This window comes from Carcharhinus amblyrhynchos, chromosome 27 (assembly GCF_965287045.1).
Source record: "Carcharhinus amblyrhynchos chromosome 27, sCarAmb.v2.hapA, whole genome shotgun sequence".
Taxonomy (NCBI): Eukaryota; Metazoa; Chordata; class Chondrichthyes; order Carcharhiniformes; family Carcharhinidae; genus Carcharhinus; species Carcharhinus amblyrhynchos.
Genome location: NC_137350.1, coordinates 5,108,681 through 5,126,720, shown reverse-complemented (window position 1 = coordinate 5,126,720; position 18,040 = coordinate 5,108,681). Strand labels below are relative to the sequence as shown.

Sequence of the window (18,040 nt, the reverse complement as noted above, 5' to 3'; positions counted from 1 at the left end):
GAGAGTTCTTGCCACTCACCTGATGTAGGTCAGAGGTCCAAAAGCTTTTGCTACCAAATAAACCTGTTGGACTTTAACCTGGTGTTGTGAGATTTCTTACTGTGTTTACCCCAGTTCAACGCCAGCATATCCACATCAGCATTTATTCCCCACCCCTAGTTCCGGAGGACAGATGAGAGTCAACCATTTTCTCTCACTCTGGAGCCACATGTAGACCAGGTCAGATAAGGACAGCAGATTTCCTTCCTGAAACGACACCAACTATTAATAGCGGTTATCAGTAGATTCTTAATTGCAGGTATTATTTATTGAATGCAAATTCCACCATCTGCTGTGACAGGATTCAAACCCAGGACCCCAAAGTATTATCTGAATTTCTGGATTAATAATCCAGCGATAATTCCACAAGGGCTCCCATTGCCCCTACCGCCACTCTTTGTGTCCTATTACGAATCCAATTTCAGATCCATCTCGTTAAGTTTACGTGAATTCTATGTGCTTTGACCTTCTCAAGTCAATCTTCACTTTGTCAAAAACTGCTAAAATCCATATGAACTACATCAACTGCACTTCCCCCATCCACACAATCGATAACTTTTTTTGAAAAACTCTATCAACTTTGTTAGCTATGACCTCTCTCTGGCAAAGCCATGCTGACCATCCCTAATTAACTCAAAGAACAAAGAACAACACTGCCCAGGAAACAGGCCCTTAGGTCCTACAAGCCCGCGCCGCCCATTTTAACATGCCTTTCCAACGGGAGATTAATTCTCTCATTCAGAATTTTCTCAAGTAGTTTCCCTATCACTGACATGAAACTCACCAGTCTGTAATTCCCTTCTTGAAAGAACATTATCTGTCCTCCAGTCCTCTGGCACTTCCCCTGTGATGTGAAGACTTTAACCTGGTATTGTGAGACTTCTTCCTGTGACTTCACCCGTAGCCAGACAGGAATTAAAAATTGATGTCAGAGCCCCTGAGATTTCTTGTCTCGCCTCCCATAGCAGCCTAGGATGTATTTCGTCTGGGCCTGGGGATTTGTCCAGTTTTAATCCCATCAGAGCTTCCAATACCTCCCCATTTCCTTTGTCAAAACGCTCAAGATCCTCACAGTCCATTTTCCTGAACTCTGTACCCATTTCCTGAGTGAAGACCCATGAGAAATATTAATTTAACATCTTTCTAATATCCTGTGGCTTCACACACAGATTGCCCCCTTAGTCTCTAATGGGTCCCACTCTTTCCATGGTTTACCTCTCCCCTCCTAATGTGTTTATACACATTCAACACATCCCTTTTGAACAGGGATTCCTTTTAAATTAGAACTGAGGCGAGGAGAAATGTCTTCACCCAGAGAGTGGTGAATGTGTGGAATTCACTACCATGGAAAGTAGTTGAGGCCAAAACGTAACGTGATTTCAAGAAGAATTTAGATACAGTTCTTGGGGTTAAAAGGGATCAAAGGATATGGGGGAAAAGACAAGATCGGGATATTGAATTTGATGATCAGCCATGATCAAAATGAACAGGTTCGTAGAACTAAAAGGCCTATTCCTACTTCTAGTTTCTATGTTTGTATGAATAGATGCTTCCAGCCCCAGGAATGGTCCAAATGACTCAGGAATCTCGAGCCTCCCATGGGATCTACCTGAGAGGGTTGATGCGGAAGTTTATGACTTGTCTGATTGATGGACCCCAGTCAGCAGTGAAGGGTCAGCCTGGAGTTTTGTGCCCCAGTCCTAGAGTGGGATTTGAACTCACAACCGTCTGACTCGGAAGTGTTAGAAATGAGAAATGGCTGAGCTAACTTGATTTGGAATGCAGAATCCGGAAGAGGATTCTGAGCAGTCTGAGTGATAAATCCAGTAATATCCATAATTGGATTTAGGTTATTTACTAATAGATTTGGATCACGTTGGCTGAAATGCATCATTGGCACTAAAGGGTGAATTTCTTTGTGGGGGGGGGTGGGGTTATTGTAAATTTCTCTGAATTACAGAGAAGCAGAGACACAAACCATGGGGATGACTCCATGTAACGCTACACACATCATCCACTTCATCAGCACCCGAAATGGACAGCACAGGACAAAGTCATTTCCTATTTACATATTAATGGAATAGAATCTCTACAGTGCAGAAGGAGGCTGTTCGACCCATCGAGTCTGCACCGGCCACAATCCCACCCAGGCCTTAATCCTGTAACCCCATAAATTTACCTTGCTAATCCCCTGACACTAAGGAGCAATTTAGCATGGCCAATCCACCTAACCCGCACATCTTTGGCCTGTGGGAGGAAACCGGAGCACCCATAGGAAACCCAGGCAGACACAGGGAGAATGTGCAAACCCCACACAAACAGTGACCCAGGGCTGGAATTGAACCTGGGTCCCTGGTGCTATGAGGCAGCAGTGTTGACCACTGTGCCACCCCTCAGATTCCTAGGATTCTCTATTTTTCTCCCACTTTTCTAACACTGACTGAACTGAATCCTGACAAGAGCTTTGCCTTTACCAAAGCTTTGAGATTTGAAATATAATCCATTCCCAGAGACCTCCAGCAAGTAAAAACCCAACCAATATTAACCCATTCCCAGAAAAAAACCCAAAATATAACCCATTCCCAGAGACCTCCAGCAAGTAAAAACCCAACCAATATTAACCCATTCCTGGAAAAACCCCAAAACGTTAACCCATCCCCAGAGACCTCCAGCAAGTAAAACCTCACCACTATTAACCCATCTCCAAAAAAAACCCCAAAACGTTAACCCATTCCCAAAAAAACCCCCAAAACATTAACCCATTCCCAGGAAACTCCAACAAACATTAACCTGTGTATTGCTGAAGACAGACATTTTGTCAAAGTTTTTTGTCTTGCATTCATCAGGACTGGCATAAAAATACCAACATCAGGGGCAACAACAACTTGATACTGGATGAGAAGAGAGTGCTGATTGGTTGGCAAGTGGACTCTGATTGATAGAGATGTTGCCACGGAGAATGCACCAGTTGATGGTGACTGACAGTATTAATACCGTCCCGAAACACCCCAGCAAATGTGAAATGTAGAAAATATCAGTTTTCTATCCCACCATTCCCTACGGACCAGCGACTGCACTGTGAGGACTCCCGTCACAGTAAGAATCTTCACAGATGGGGCACTGTGCATTCTGAGGACAGGGCAGGATTTCAGGAATGGTCTCACAGGGTCCTGAGAACAGGACAGGATTACAGGAATGGGCTCTCAGGATCCTGAGGACAGGACAGGATTACAGGAATGGGCCGCACAGGGTCCTGAGGACAAGACAGGATTACAGGAATGGGCTCTCAGGATCCTGAGGACAGGACAGGATTACAGGAATGGGCCGCTCAGGGTCCTGAGGACAAGACAGGATTACAGGAATGGGCTCTCAGGATCGTGAGGACAAGATAGGATTTCAGGAATGGGCTCTCAGGATCCTGAGGACAGGACAGGATTACAGGAATGGGCAGCACGGGGTCCTGAGGACAGGACAGGATTACAGGAATGGTCTCACGGGATCCTGAGGACAGGATTACAGGAATGGGCTGCACAGGGTCCTGAGGATAGGATTACAGGAATGGGCTAGTTGCCCATTGATGTAATACCAAGCTCCCAGCTTAAAATTGCTCTTCTCTCAACAGTGACCTGGTTACATCCAGAATATATTTTCTTTCCAATTTGTCCCGATGTGAGGGCGAGCTTTCCCTTATATAGAGGCTGCAAGTCACATGAGCTGGATCTAAAGGAAAGGCAGTGTGACAAGAAGCTGCTGCTGAGCAGGAGGCAGGCGGCACATTTGCAGGGGAGGAGACAGTGGGGAAAGGACGGCGGGTGGCAGCTGGATGCTGAGCCGGGCGTGGGGGCTCAGAGCAGCGGCTCAAAAGGGGGGGGACAGATTGCAGCTGCGGGCACCGAGAGCAGGGGGGTGGGGGGCAGCCAGAGGCTGAAGGCAGAGGCTGAAGGCAGTGCAGTCCAGGCAGCCAGAGGCGAGCCGCTCTCAGCAATCCCAGAGAGGCGCACAGCAGGGACACAATGATCGGCATCAAGTCCAGGACTTCCCAGCTCCCAGAGTCGGAGACAGATCACAAGAAACTCGCCCTGAAAGCCTTCAAGAAAGTTGGTAAGGAGCAAAGGCGGGGGGCGGGGTGGTGGCAGAGTGGGCATTGTTATTAGGAATGTGGCCATTCTGGCAGGGGGGGAGTGGGCAGGGGTTAATGGGCACTGCCTGGAGCACTGATTGTGGAGGTCCCCTTGCTGCAGACTGAACTCTGACTAAATAAGGAATTTTCAGCTTAGAGGCATTGCTCAAAACATTCCCCTCGGCTGGGGAATCTGGAGTCTGACTCGGGGAGTTCTCTCTCTGTAAGAAATCTCACCACACAAGGTTAAAGTCCAATAGGTTTATTTGGTCGCAAACGCCACTCGCCTTTGGGATTTTTACTCAGGTGTTTACCCCCGTTCTCTCTCTGTTCAGGGAGGCTGGATTTTCACAGTTGTGTGGAATATTTCTGGGACTGGGTGGGACAGACAGAATCCCACTGTGTGTGTGTGTGTGTGTGGGGGGGGGGGGGGCGGGGTGCTCTTTGTGTAAGTGTGTGGGGGGTTGGGGAGAGGCTCAGTATGTCTGGGGGATCTGTGTGTGTGTGTGGCTCTGTGTGTGTTTGGGAGGGCTCTGTGTTTGGGGGATCTGTGTGTGTGTGTTTGGGGGGGCTTTGTGTGTTTGGGGGATCTGTGTGTGTGTGTTTGGGGGGGCTTTGTGTGTTTGGGGGATCTGTGTCTGAGTGTGTGTGTGGCTGTGTGTGTGTGTTTGGGGGATCTGTGTGTGTGTGTGTTTGGGGGGGCTTTGTGTGTTTGGGGGATCTGTGTCTGAGTGTGTGTGTGGCTCTGTGTGTGTGTGTGTTTGGGGGAGCTTTATGTTTGGGGGATCTTTGTGTGTGTGTGGCTCTGTGTGTGTGTGTTTGGGGGGGGCTCTGTGTTTGGGGGATCTGTGTGTGTGTATGTGTGTGTGTATGGGGGTCTTTGTGTGTTTGGGGGATCTGTGTGTGTGTGTTTGGGGGGGCTTTGTGTGTTTGGGGGATCTGTGTCTGAGTGTGTGTGTGGCTCTGTGTGTGTGTGTGTGTGTGTGTGTTTGGGGGAGCTTTATGTTTGGGGGATCTTTGTGTGTGTGTGTGGCTCTGTGTATGTGTGTTTGGGGGAGCTTTGTGTTTGGGGGATCTGTGTGTGTGTGTGTGGCTCTGTGTATGTGTGTTTGGGGGAGCTTTGTGTTTGGGGGATCTGTGTGTGTGTGTGTGGCTCTGTGTATGTGTGTTTGGGGGGGCTCTGTGTTTGTGTGTATGTGTGTGTTATGGCTGTGTATGGGGGTGCTGTGTGTGTGTGTGTGTGTGTGTGTGTGTGTGTCGGTGTGGGGGGGGCTTTGATAATACGCAGCACACAGCAATGGACAGTTCACAATAATGCATTCGGGGAGATCTGTCTAGGTGGCCAGTTATTTGATACCAATGGGGACATCCCCACCCACTATGGACAGTGAAAGCTCTGGTTAGACCCCCAAGGGACTACTGTGTCCCTTTCTGGTCACCACCCTTTAGGAAGGATGTGAGGGTCTTTGTGTGGGTACAGAGGGAGATTTCCCAGAATGGTTCCTGGCACAAGGGATTTTAGCATTGAGCTGCAGTTGGAGAAACTGGGATTGTTTGCCTTGGAGCAAAGGAGGCTCAGGGGAGATTTGATCGAAATGTACAAGATCATGAGTGTTGGATAGAGTAAACAAAGATTAAACTGTCTGATGGTACGAGGAATAGGATATACAGATATGCAATTCTGGGTAAGATCCAGGTTGTGTGCACGCAGGCTGTGTTAATGAGGAAGAACACTTTTGCACAGTGAGTGGTAATGACCTGTAACCTGCTGTCCATGAGGATGGTGGGAGAAGAAACAGTCAGTGATATTAAAAGGAATTATAGAATCCCTACAGTGCCGAAGGAGGCCATTCGAGTCTGCACCAACAACAATCACACCCAAGCCCTATCCCTCAAACCCTACATATTTACATAAGAACATAAGAAATAGGAGCAGGAGTAGGCCATCTAGCCCTTCGAGCCTGCCCCGCCATTCAATAAGATCATGGCTGATCTGTCGTGGCTCAGTTCCACATTCCTGCCCTCTCCCCATAACCCTTAATCCCCTCTCTTATCAAAAACCCATCAACCCACGTCTTAAAAATATTTAGCGAGGCAGCCTCCACCACTTCAACGGGCAGAGAATTCCAGAGATTCACCACCCTTTGAGTGAAGAAGTTCCTCCTCAACTCCGTTCTAAACTCCCTTTATCTTGAGGCTGTGCCCCCTAGTCCTACTGTCCTTTCTGAGCGGGAAGAGTCTCTCCACCTCAATCCTATCCATCCCGTTCATCATCTTATATGTCTCAATGAGATCTCCCCTCATTCTTCTAAACTCTAACGAGTACAAGCCTAGTTTATTCAGCCTCTCCTCATAGCTCAACCCCCTCAACTCCGGTATCAGCCTAGTAAACCTCCTCTGCACTCCCTCCAAGGCCAAAATATCCTTGCGTAAGTACGGTGACCAAAACTGCACACAGTACTCCAGCTGCGGCCTCACCAATGCCCTATACAGCCGCAACAAGACCTCCCTACTTTTTTATTCAATCCCCCTTGCTATTTACCCTGCTAATCCCTCTAACATAGACATCCTGGGACAGCAATTTAGCATGGCCAATCAACCTAACCTGCACATCTTTGGACTGTGGGGCACCCAGAGCAAACCCACAGGGAAGAATGTGCAAATTCCACACACACAGTGACCCAAGCGGGAATCGAACCCAGGTCCCTGGAGCTGTGAGGCAGCAGTGCTAACCACTGTGCTACCCTTGCTGTGCCTGACCATTTGAATGAATCATATAGACTGGAGAGTGGGACTGACTGGATGGCTGTCTCAAGAGCTAACATGATCAGGCATTCGATGGTTCACGTAGCCCCCTTATGACTCCCAAACTCTAACCGAATCCTTCACTAATATATTTCAATGAGATTTGGTGTCAATGTCATCCCTGATTATATTCCAGTGAAACATTTCGGAATATATTATTGAAATTAGAAAACTGTGAATTCTTGGAGGTTGATGATGGAAACTCCCTTACCTGGCCTGCTCGCTCTGTGACTCCACTCCCTTCCAACCTGTGGCTGACTGACAACTTGCCTCCAAAAGCAGCTGAACAAGCCAGTAGTCAGCTGCACCAAACCTCTCCAAAGCTGAAGTCTCGCCATCTCCGTTGGGGCAGTTAGGGATGGCTGATGAATGCCAACCTTGCTCATAGCCCAAGATCAAATTCATAAAGACGGCAGAGTTTACCTGATGGGATTGTCTCTGTCTTTGTGTAGTTTCTATTCACTGAATAGACGCCTCACACAGAAAAATCCAACTTGTGAACCACAAGTGCTGGAATTTGGTCAGCTCAAAACTTCAAATACATATCAGCCAGGTACATATTGTGGCGATACTGAGTAACTCACCTCCTGACTTCCCAAAGCCTGTCTGCCATCTACAAGGCGCAAATCAGGAATACTCCCCACTTGCCTGGATGGGGCACCTCCAACAACACTTAAGAAGCTCGACACCATCCAAGACAAACTAGTCCACTTGATTGCTACCCTATCCTCTAACATTCACTCCCTCCACCGCTGTAGCGGCAGTGTGTACCATCTACAAGATGCACTGCAGCAACTCACCAAGGCTGAACAGGTGAGGGATCTATATTCAGAAAAGAGAAGGACTGATCTGATAGAGGTTTGGAAAGTTCTGGAAAGATTTGATAGGACGGACACGATGGCTGGAATTCTACTGCCTCGCCTGCAACGGGAATCAGAACAGGCGAGGGGCGGAAGGTCCGTTGACCTCGGGTGGGATTTTCCGGTTCTTTCCAAACCCACAACCGCTATCGTGTAAGACAAGGGCCTGTAAATCCAATGTAAATTCAATACCTGGGAACACCACCACCTCCAGGTTCCCCTCCAAGTCACCCACCGGCCTGACTTGGAAATATATCGCCGTTCCATCACCGTCACTGGGCCAAAATCCTGGAATTCCCTGTCTCACAGCACTGTGGATGTATCTACGCTGCAGCATTTGAAGGTGGCAGCTCACCGCCACCTTCTCAAGGGCAACTCAGGATGGGCAATAAATGCTGGTCTAGCCAGCGGCGCACACTTTCTATAAACAAATAGAAAAATTGGAGCACCAGGGTGTTCTCCAGTGATTCCATAGATAGGAGAACCCTGCCCATTGGAACACTGGCTTCCAGGATTATCTGGATCACCGTGTGGATAATCCCAGCTCCTGGTGAGAATGGCATTCCCAAGATCCAGGCTGACAAGTCATCAACAGATGAGCAGATCTTGTCAACCAGCATCATAGATCACTCTTGGGGTTACCCTGCACAGACCTGATTTGCACATTACGGAAACAAAATGGGATTAGTAAAGAAGCTGCAAAAATGTCCACAAGGAATTTGCTGGAACCGAGCGGATACAACGAGGCTGAGCAGGTGAGGGATCTATATTCAGAAAAGAGAAGGACTGATCTGACAAAGGTTTGGAAAGTTCTGGAAAGGTTTGGTAGGACAGATACAATGGCTGGAATCCTACCGCCTCACCTGCAACGGGAATCAGAATGGGCGAGGGGCGGACGTTGGGAAGGTCCGTTGACCGCGGGTGGGATTTTCCAGTCTCGGGTCGAATGAGGCCGTAAAGTCCCAGCCATTGAGTGTGGGAGCACCTGAAATCAGGGCAATAAACAGAATTCAGTTATTAATAAATTCAATCATACGTGGAGTGGTTGAGGGGACTAACACTGGGATTGTGAAGAGAAAGCTGGATAAATACATCAAGGAGAACGGATTAGAGAATGTTAAAGTTAAACTGATTGGAGAAAGGTGGGAGAAGGCAAGTATGGAACTTAAATTCTGGCACAGACCAGTTCAGACCTTTTTTTGGGTGCTGTTACATTCTGTGCAATTCTATATTTATTGCAGGATGCTCCCGCAGAGAATTATGTTTAAATGATGTCCCTCTTTCTCTCACAGCCCTCAGGGTAGGGCTGACACAGTTATTCAGGTTATTGAGTATGTGACAGCTTTGGCCTTCTCACCATTCATGCTCCCATGGTCACATTGTCACCTTGGAGTCAATTCACCTACTCCACCCCCTTACCTGCCCATCCTTGGAGCCTAGTAGCTCATTAGGTAACTACCAAGCATTGTTCCAGCCCTTGCAAAGCTCCAGTTCCTCATACATAGCAGAGTGAGCAGCATTAAGCAATCACTGTTCTATCAGTCGTGATACTTGTGTTGTTTAGTTAATTCTGGCCTAATATTGGACTGGAATGAAAGTATAAAGTCATGCCAGCTGTCGCTTAGTTGGTTCAGACTTGCCTCTAAATTGCAAGGTTTCTGGGTCAAGTCCCCCTCCAGGGCTAAGTATAAAAACCAAGTACTCCAGTGCAGTACTGGGGGGGGGGTGTGACATGTTGGAGGTGCTATCTTGTGGATGAGCATTAAGCTGAGGCCCCATTTGTTCAGTTCAATGTAAAAGATCCCAGGGAACTATTTGAAGAGGAGCAGGAGAGATATCCCTGGTATTTATAATAAATGTATTTTTATCCCTTAATCAACATGTTGGAATTTGCTGAGGATGAATTAGCCGCTGTATTTCCAACTTTACACTGCCCTACATTTGGTGTAGGGCACTTTGTGAAGTCTGTTGCTGGAAAAGAGTGGAAACGGCAAACTTTAAAAATTTCCTTCTCTGGTTCTTTCCCTGAATATCCCAGTGCAATGTAAAAGCAGTGAAACACTTTACGTACAATTCTTGTTATATTCTCGGAAACGTGGAGTTGATTTAACACAGCTGTTTTTAGGTGTGAGATATTTGCTGTCCAGTTGAGAGTTTAAGTGTATTTATTTGCATCACAAGTAGGCTTACATTAACACTGCAATGAAGTTACTGTGAAAATCCCCTTGTCGCCCCACTCTGCCAGGTACACTGAGGGACAATTTAGCAGGGTCAATGCAACAGATCAGCACGTCTTTCAGACTGTGGGATGAAAGTGGAGCGCCCGGAGGAAACCCACGCAGACACGGGGAGAATGTGCAAACTCCGCACAGATAGTCACCCAAGCCAGGAATCGATCTGGGTCCCTGGCACTGTGAGGCAGCAGTGTTTAATCTGACAGAGGGTGCTTTCAAGAATGCAGCTATCTCTCAGATCACGCTGCAGTGTTGGTCTAGATTGTGTTGAACGTTCCACCTGATCACTTGACGTTGCTGGTTGGTGAATTTGGTGAACATACACTACCGCGAGTGATGATAAAAGCTAAATTGTCAGAACAATGTCTAGATAAGGAAAGAGTCTGGGAGAATAGGAGCGTTGTGAAGGGAGATCTGAATTAAGCATCAGCCGGAATAGCCATCAACCCTCCTCTTGGGCACCCTTGTCAGTGGCCAGGAATTTCCCTGGCACTCCCAGAGCAAGAGGGACTCTGAGGAATTTCCTGACCTTTTGGATTCTGAAGGACCATCGAACGTATGAGACCTTCCCCTCTGTTACCCCATGCTGCGGGCAGTTTGTGGGGTTATGCAATGCTGACCTCAATGGCCAGACGTTGAGGCCTAAACAAGTTAGTGAGGGTTTGAAGTATAATGAATGCTTTGTCTATTGGGAATGCTGAGTGAAAGCGCCCACAATGAGAGCAAAAGGAACGTCACAAATCTCAGCTCTGAAGGTCGTTTGCGACGATGGTGGGAAGCTGGTGGACAATTCCGCTTCCTGGCTCTCTCATCTCCCCAGGTCTTGCACCAGGCCATCAGCAGGTAAACAAAGAACAGTACAGCACAGGAAACAGGCCCTTCGGCCCTCCAAGCCTGTGCCGCTCATTGGTCCAACTAGACCATTCGTTTCTATCCCTCCATTCCCAGTCTGCTCATGTGACTATCCAGATAAGTCTGAAACGATGCCAGTGTGTCTGCCTCCACCACCCTACTTGGCAGTGCATTCCAGGCCCCCGCCACCCCCTCTGTGTAAAAATATAAGTCCCTCTGATATCGGAGTTAAACCTCGCCCCTCTCACCTTGAGCCCGTGACTCCTCGTGATCTGACCCGGCAAAAAGCTTCCCACTGTTCACCCTATCTATACCCTTCATAATTTTGTACACCTCTATTAGGTCTCCCCTCATTCTCCGTCTTTCCAGGGAGAACAACCCCAGTCTACCCAGTCTCTCCTCATAGCCAAGACCGTCCGTACCAGGCAACATCCTGGTAAACCTCCTCTGCACTCTCTCCAAAGCCTCCACGTCCTTCTGGTAGTGTGGCGACCAGAACTGGAGGCAGGACTCCAAATGTGGCCTAACCAACGTTCTATACAGCTGCACCTAGACTGCCAGCCCGCTGGGAGTGGCCTCCACTCCCCAGCAATTAAAAATCAATCTGCACACCGCTGTGAGAAACATGAGGATTGAAATCACTGACTTCAAAACAATTCTATCATAAAATTGATTCAATTTGATTTCTTATTTGCTGGAAATATTCAGCAGGTCAGGCAGTGGCTCCAGAGAGAGAGACAAACAGAGGTCAGCCTGATGATCTTACATTCAAGGGAGGGCAGATAGATTTGATGTTACTTACAAACTTCTTGAAACTCTGTGTTGTGGAGTTCCCTCTGATTTTGTTGATAAAGGAAATAGGACAAAATGGCTATTTGACTGAAATTATCCAATCGGATAATACCCAATGAGTTGGTTTCTGATTGGTCGAGGAAGACGTAATGCTGTGATGGCGGGTGTACAGGAATAGTTCAGTAAAAGAGAATAAAAAAGCCTTGAACTGAACTGCCTGGATTCTGGGCGGGGCCTGGATTCTGGGCGGGGTCTGGATTCTGGGCAGGGTCTGGATTCTGGGCGGGGCCTGGATTCTGGGCGGGGTCTGGATTCTGGGAGGGGGCCTGGATTTTGGGCAGGGTCTGGATTCTGGGAGGGGGCCTGGATTTTGGGCAGGGTCTGGATTCTGGGAGGGGGCCTGGATTTTGGGCAGGGTCTGGATTCTGGGAGGGGGCCTGGATTTTGGGCAGGGTCTGGATTCTGGGAGGGGTCTGGATTTTGGGCGGGGTCTGGATTTTGGGTGGGGTCTGGATTCTGGGCGGGGGCCTGGATTCTGGGCAGGGTCTGGATACTGGGAGGGGGCCTGGATACTGGGAGGGGGCCTGGATTCTGGGAGGGGGCCTGGATTCTGGGCGGGGGCCTGGATTCTGGGCGGGGGCCTGGATTCTGGGCAGGGTCTGGATACTGGGAGGGGGCCTGGATTCTGGGCAGGGCCTGGATTCTGGGAGGGGGCCTGGATTTTGGGCAGGGCCTGGATTCTGGGAGGGGGCCTGGATTCTGGGCGGGGCCTGGATTCTGGGCGGGGTCTGGATTCTGGGCGGGGGTTTGGATTCTGGGCGGGGTTTGGATTCTGGGCGGGGCCTGGATTCTGGGCGGGGCCTGGATTCTGGGCGGGGGCCTGGATTCTGGGCGGGGGCCTGGATTCTGGGCAGGGGTCTGGATTCTGGGAGGGGGCCTGGATTCTGGGAGGGGGCCTGGATTCTGGGCAGGGTCTGGATTCTGGGAGGGGGCCTGGATTCTGGGCGAGGCCTGGATTCTGGGCGGGGCCTGGATTCTGGGCGGGGCCTGGATTCTGGGCGAGGCCATCCCCAGGATGTTGATAGTTACGAATTCGGTGAATTAAATGTCAAGGGATGATGGTCAGATTCTCCCTCGTTGGAGATGGTTATTGCCTGGCACTTGTGTGGCATGAATGTTACTTGCCACTTGTTAGCCCAAGCCTGAATATTGTCCTGATCTTGTGGCATTTTTCTCATGGACTGGTTCGGTACCTGAAGAGTTTTAAGTGCCACCTATGGTGGCACAGTGGTTAGCACTGCTGCCCCACAGCGCCAGGGACCCGGGTTCGATTCCCGGCTCGGGTCACTGTTTGTGTGGAGTTCACACATTCTCCCCGTGTTTGCGTGGGTTTCCTCCGGGTGCTCCAGTTTCCTCCCACACTCCAAAGATGTGCAGGTTAGGTTAATTGGCCATGCTAAATTGACCCTGGTGTTAGAAGGATTAGCAGGGGAACTATGTGGAGTAGGGGGAATAGGACCTGGGTGGGATTGCGGTCGGTGCAGACTTGATGGGCCAAATGGCCTCCTTCTGCCCTGTAGGGATTGGATGATACCTACTTGCCTAACTAAAACCTTGAACGTTCACCAGTTTCTGAAGGCTGAAAAACAGATCAGATATAAAAAGCAGAACCTCCTAACCCCTGGCACCAAATCCCCAAGTTATACTTGTATTACACCCAGGCCTCATCACACTCTGTGCCCCCCTCCACCTCCCCAGCAAAGCCTGTCCACTTTTATAGAGAGCTAATGGCTCACACACACACACACACACACACACACACACACACACGTTGTAACTGCGTTAGTTTCCCACAATGGTGATAACTAATTACTTTTTATTGCTTGACAGATCGCTATCACTGCTGGGAAGTTTTTGTTAATGAGGCTCCTGAACGAGCTTGCAGTTTTAAATCTCTGAGTCAGAATCTGACAGCTAGTCTAAATTATAATTTAAGGAGAGCTTATAAGAGAGATTCCTGCAGGCCTCAAAATCCCAAGTTAGCACTTGTATGTTGTTTTGCACACAAGCTTTGTCACATTCTGTGTTCCTCACTTGTTGATGTAGATCAGCCGTGGTATTTACGAATGGTGGCAGAGACCCACGGCGATAATTTGCCCACTGGCTGGCCTCTGGGTGGGAGAGTCACGTTGGGCAACAGGGCATACAATAAAATCCAGCTAAAATGTGGGAAGGATGCAGAGCTCCTAATGGAAGAGGCCGAAATGTTCTCCCACCACTCCCCAAAACCATCTGCACCTCGCCTCTCCTTCCCCCTGCCCTCCCTGCCCTCCTCCTGCCCCCCCCCCTGCCCTCCTCCTGCCCCATGCTTTGTTGATTGAGATACCAAAACAGAGACTCTGCATTATATGGGACACTGACTCCAGTTGGCCTGGAGCAATAGGCAGAGCCAGAATGAGCCTGACAGAGCTAGTCTTGGCAACTTGAGCCCAGTGCAGATACTTGTGGTTTGGTGTCTGGTGCTCAGAGTTGGAACGCTGTTTAATCTATAAACATCTTTGGAGTGCTCCTCACTCACACCTGGTACTGTGGATGGTGCGTGCCAGCAAGCTCCAAACAAACCTTACACTCAGTCAAACTGCGTGGCTGGTCACTAGAGACAGACCCCAGAGGGGGGGGGCTCAGCCCTAAACTGCAGCTCCCTCACCCCAGGATCATCAGAGTCATGAAAGCAAGCTTTGTGTGGGAAACATGAGAATCAAAAAACAGCAACCTCCTGCCCCGTCAACTCTCTCTCTCTCACACACTGTGTTAGGAGGAACTGATAATAGTGATAACGTTTCTGATAGACAAGGGGATTAAGGGTTATGGGGAGAAAGCGGGAAAGTGGAACTGATCCACTTCAGATCAGCCATGATCTTATTGAATGGCGGGGCAGGCTCAAAGGGCTAGATGGCCCACTCCTGCTCCTATTTCTTATGTATTTGGAACTCTCTGTTGATTCACGACCCTTTAATCGCTGTCCAGTAATGGGTCAAATTGCAGGAACTGTGACAGATTTCCCCTCAGTGTATATTATGCTCCAGGCTGGTCAGCACAGTCCCTGGCTCTAAACTCACTGCACTGGGGAGAGGGAGTTTAAGCCAGGCGCTTGTTTACTGGAGTTTGTCACTGACAGTAAATTGTGTTTATTAAAGTGTGTGTGAGTTGGCATGGGGCAGCTCACAGTTCATCTTGGGCCTGACTGTGGGACGTTGCGCAGCATGGAGCAGGGCTGATAGAAGACTGCCTGTTGTAATTCCAAAATAAAACCTCCGCGCCAACAGATCATTAACTTCATTTTAGCAGAGTGGGAGCGGTCAGTCATGGTCAGTGAGTAATAGGAGCTAGTTCTCAGCCCGGCCAGGAGACTGGGAGGAAATGACTTCAATCGACTGTGCTAAATCTCAAAACTGCCAGAGTTTGGCAGAGGCCCAGAATGTAAAGCAGCCCAAAATGTGCCCCAGTCACAGAGCATTCTAGCTGTGTACCCCAGGGTTGGTATGGGTATCCCAGCAAGCAGGGACTGCTATAGGGCAATGTATCCCGGGGCGGAGTGGGGGAGGTTATAGTGAGGGTGGGGGTGGTTCGGGGCAGTGTACCTCACAGTGTCGGAACTCTTATGATACAGCGTACTCCAGGGGTTAGGGACTGGTGCGTGGCTGTCTGCCGAGAGGTAGAACAAATACGAGACTGTGTACTCCAAGGAGTCAGGGCTGGTGCAGTGCAGTGTACTGAAGCGGGTAGGGAATGGTACACGGCAGTGTACCCCATGGAGCGTGGGCTTATTCAAGGGTGTGTATCCCAGAGCTTGGGACAGGTATGTGACAGTGTATCCGTGGGGTGGGGGAGGGGGGGTTAGGGACTAATACTTGCTGTGTACCCCAGGGATGGGGAGGGGGGGTTGGGGGTGGCTAACACTAGCTGCTTAGCCCGGGGAGTAGGGACTGAAACTAGTTGTGCACCCTGGGTTTAGGGACTGTTACCAGCTATGTACCCCAGTGGGTTAGGGACTGTTACTAGTTGTGTACTTTGGGGGTAGGGACTGATACTAGCTGTATATCCCAGGGGGTAGGGACTGATACTAGCTGTATACCCCAGGGGGTAGGGACTGTTACTAGCTGTGTACCCTGGAGGGTAGGGACTATTACTAGCTGTGTACCCCAGGGATTAGGGACTGTTACCAGCTATGTACCGTGGGTGGTTAGGGACAGTTACTAGCTGTGTACTCCTGGGACTAGGGACTGATACTAGCTGCGTACCCTGGGGGGTAGGGACTGTTACTAGCTGTGTACTCGGGGGGCAGGGGGGGGTGTTGGGTAGAGACTGTTACCAGCTATCTACTCTGAGGGTTAGGGGCTGATATGAACTGGTATACTCCGGCGGGGGTGCGAGACTTATTCGAGGCTGTGTACCCCGGGGGGGGACAGGAACTGTGTACCCCAGATTTGAGAGGTACAAACTCTGTAGTGTGGAATTGAATGTTCATCTGACACAGTAATCGCTTTCACTGACCTCACTTCTCAGTGTATCTGTGAGTGAGATAGTCACTGAGTTTTGTGCAATGAAATATTCTGGTGACTATATAAAGATTTTGTTTCCTACTGAGATACGTACTCTGTACTGAGACAGCCTGACGCTGTGTTAAGTGAACCCAGGCTCAGACTGACTGCAGAAGGTAAATGCGTGTGTTTAAAAAATCCTTACTTACAGACCTGTGAACATGTAAAGATTAGAAAATGAGGCAAGAGGTATTTTGGACCCAACGGTTCAAAAGGGACTGATTTACTGTGTACCCCGCTGTCAGACGGATCTGTGTGGCTGGTGTGTGGGGATAGGAGGAGAATTCCCTGTTCCCAGGTATAGGAGGGCTGGGTTCCCAAACACTGACAACAAGGAGTTGTAACGAATAATACTTTATTTACAAGCTGAGCAGTGACTCCGTGCTTGTACGCTGCCCACTGTCTGGGAAGAACGCTCGTGCTCACATCATATGACCCTTTTAGTAGCTTTATCATCACATCATCATGTGACCACTCGATCTCCCTCTTTCCTGTTTAAATTGGGACTTGACGTGGAGATGCCGGCGTTGGACTGGGGGTAAACACAGTAAGAAGTCTCACAACATCACTCACCTGACGAAGGGGCAGCGAGCGCTCCGAAAGTTAGTGGCTTGTGGCTACCAAATAAACCTGTTGGACTTTAACCTGGTGTTGTGAGACTTCTTACTAAATTGGGACAACCAGTGGTACCTAGATATAACAGTAACTGCGTTAAGAACTCTTATATACCAGACATATTCAACAGGATAACAATACATAACTATTCACATATAGTGAAACACGGATTAAGCTGTTACAGCTGGTGCACGCAGCATCAGTCCATCCTGTACATCTCCGATGGTGAAGAAAATGCGGAGTTTGTGGGGAAACTGCCTTCAGGACTCTGACAGCCCCTCATGGTGATGTTGGGCTGTTGTCTGTGGGTGATATCAGCTTGTCAGGCATTGTCTGGGTTCCTGGATTCTGCCAGAGGTCAGTGCCTCTATTGTTGTGCTATCTGTCTCTCCCTTACGATCTGCCTGCTCTGTATTGGGTAAGAAGACCTTGGAACGGGTATCAGCCACATACTGCTCCTTACCACGTTTATTGATGATGCTGAGATTGTAGTGCTGTAGTTTGAGCATCAAGCATTGCAATCGCACGGACGCTGTGTGGAGAGGCTTTTCTTGGATGGTTCTGAGTGGCTGGTGATCAGTTTCAACAGTTGCAGGACGACGAAAAATGAATTTTCTGAGAGGTGAAGACTAGAGCGAGGAATTCCTTTTCAATCTGTACAGAACGAGTCTCGGTGTCAGCGAGGGCGCTTAATGCAGAGGCTATTGGTCCGTCATTCTGGATGTGCCAATCTGTGCTGGGAGGCGTTTGCTGATATGACTACATGTGCTTGAAGGTCAAAGTATTGTAGCAGCGCTGAGGCGGTGAGTGTCCATATGATTTGATTTGATTTGATTTATTATTGTCACATGTATCACTAGATAGTGAAAACTATTGTTTCTTGCGCGCTACACAGACAAAGCATACTGTTCATAGAGAAGGAAACAAGAGAGTGCAGAATGTGATGTTACAGTCATAGCTAGGGTGTAGGGAAAGATCAACTTAATGCAAGGTAGGTCCATTCTAAAGTCTGATGGCAGCAGGGAAGAAGCTGTTCTTGAGTCAGTTGGTACGTGATCTCAGACTTTTGTATCTTTTTCCCTAAGGAAGGAGGCAGAAGGGAGAAGGTCCGGGATGTGTGGG

At 49.0% G+C, this 18,040-nt stretch overlaps 1 protein-coding gene across 1 annotated transcript in view; it reads left to right on the top strand.

The window, feature by feature from the left end:
- The first annotated feature begins 3,953 nt into the window (after positions 1–3,953).
- The window catches only part of LOC145359286 (1-phosphatidylinositol 4,5-bisphosphate phosphodiesterase delta-3-like), a 132,725-nt gene continuing 118,638 nt past the window's right edge, over positions 3,954–18,040 (top strand). Inside the window, exon 1 of the mRNA XM_080213834.1 lies at positions 3,954–4,140. Coding sequence (XP_080069960.1) covers positions 4,053–4,140 — 88 coding nt within the window. The 5' untranslated portion in view covers positions 3,954–4,052. The remainder of the gene's footprint in view (positions 4,141–18,040) is intronic.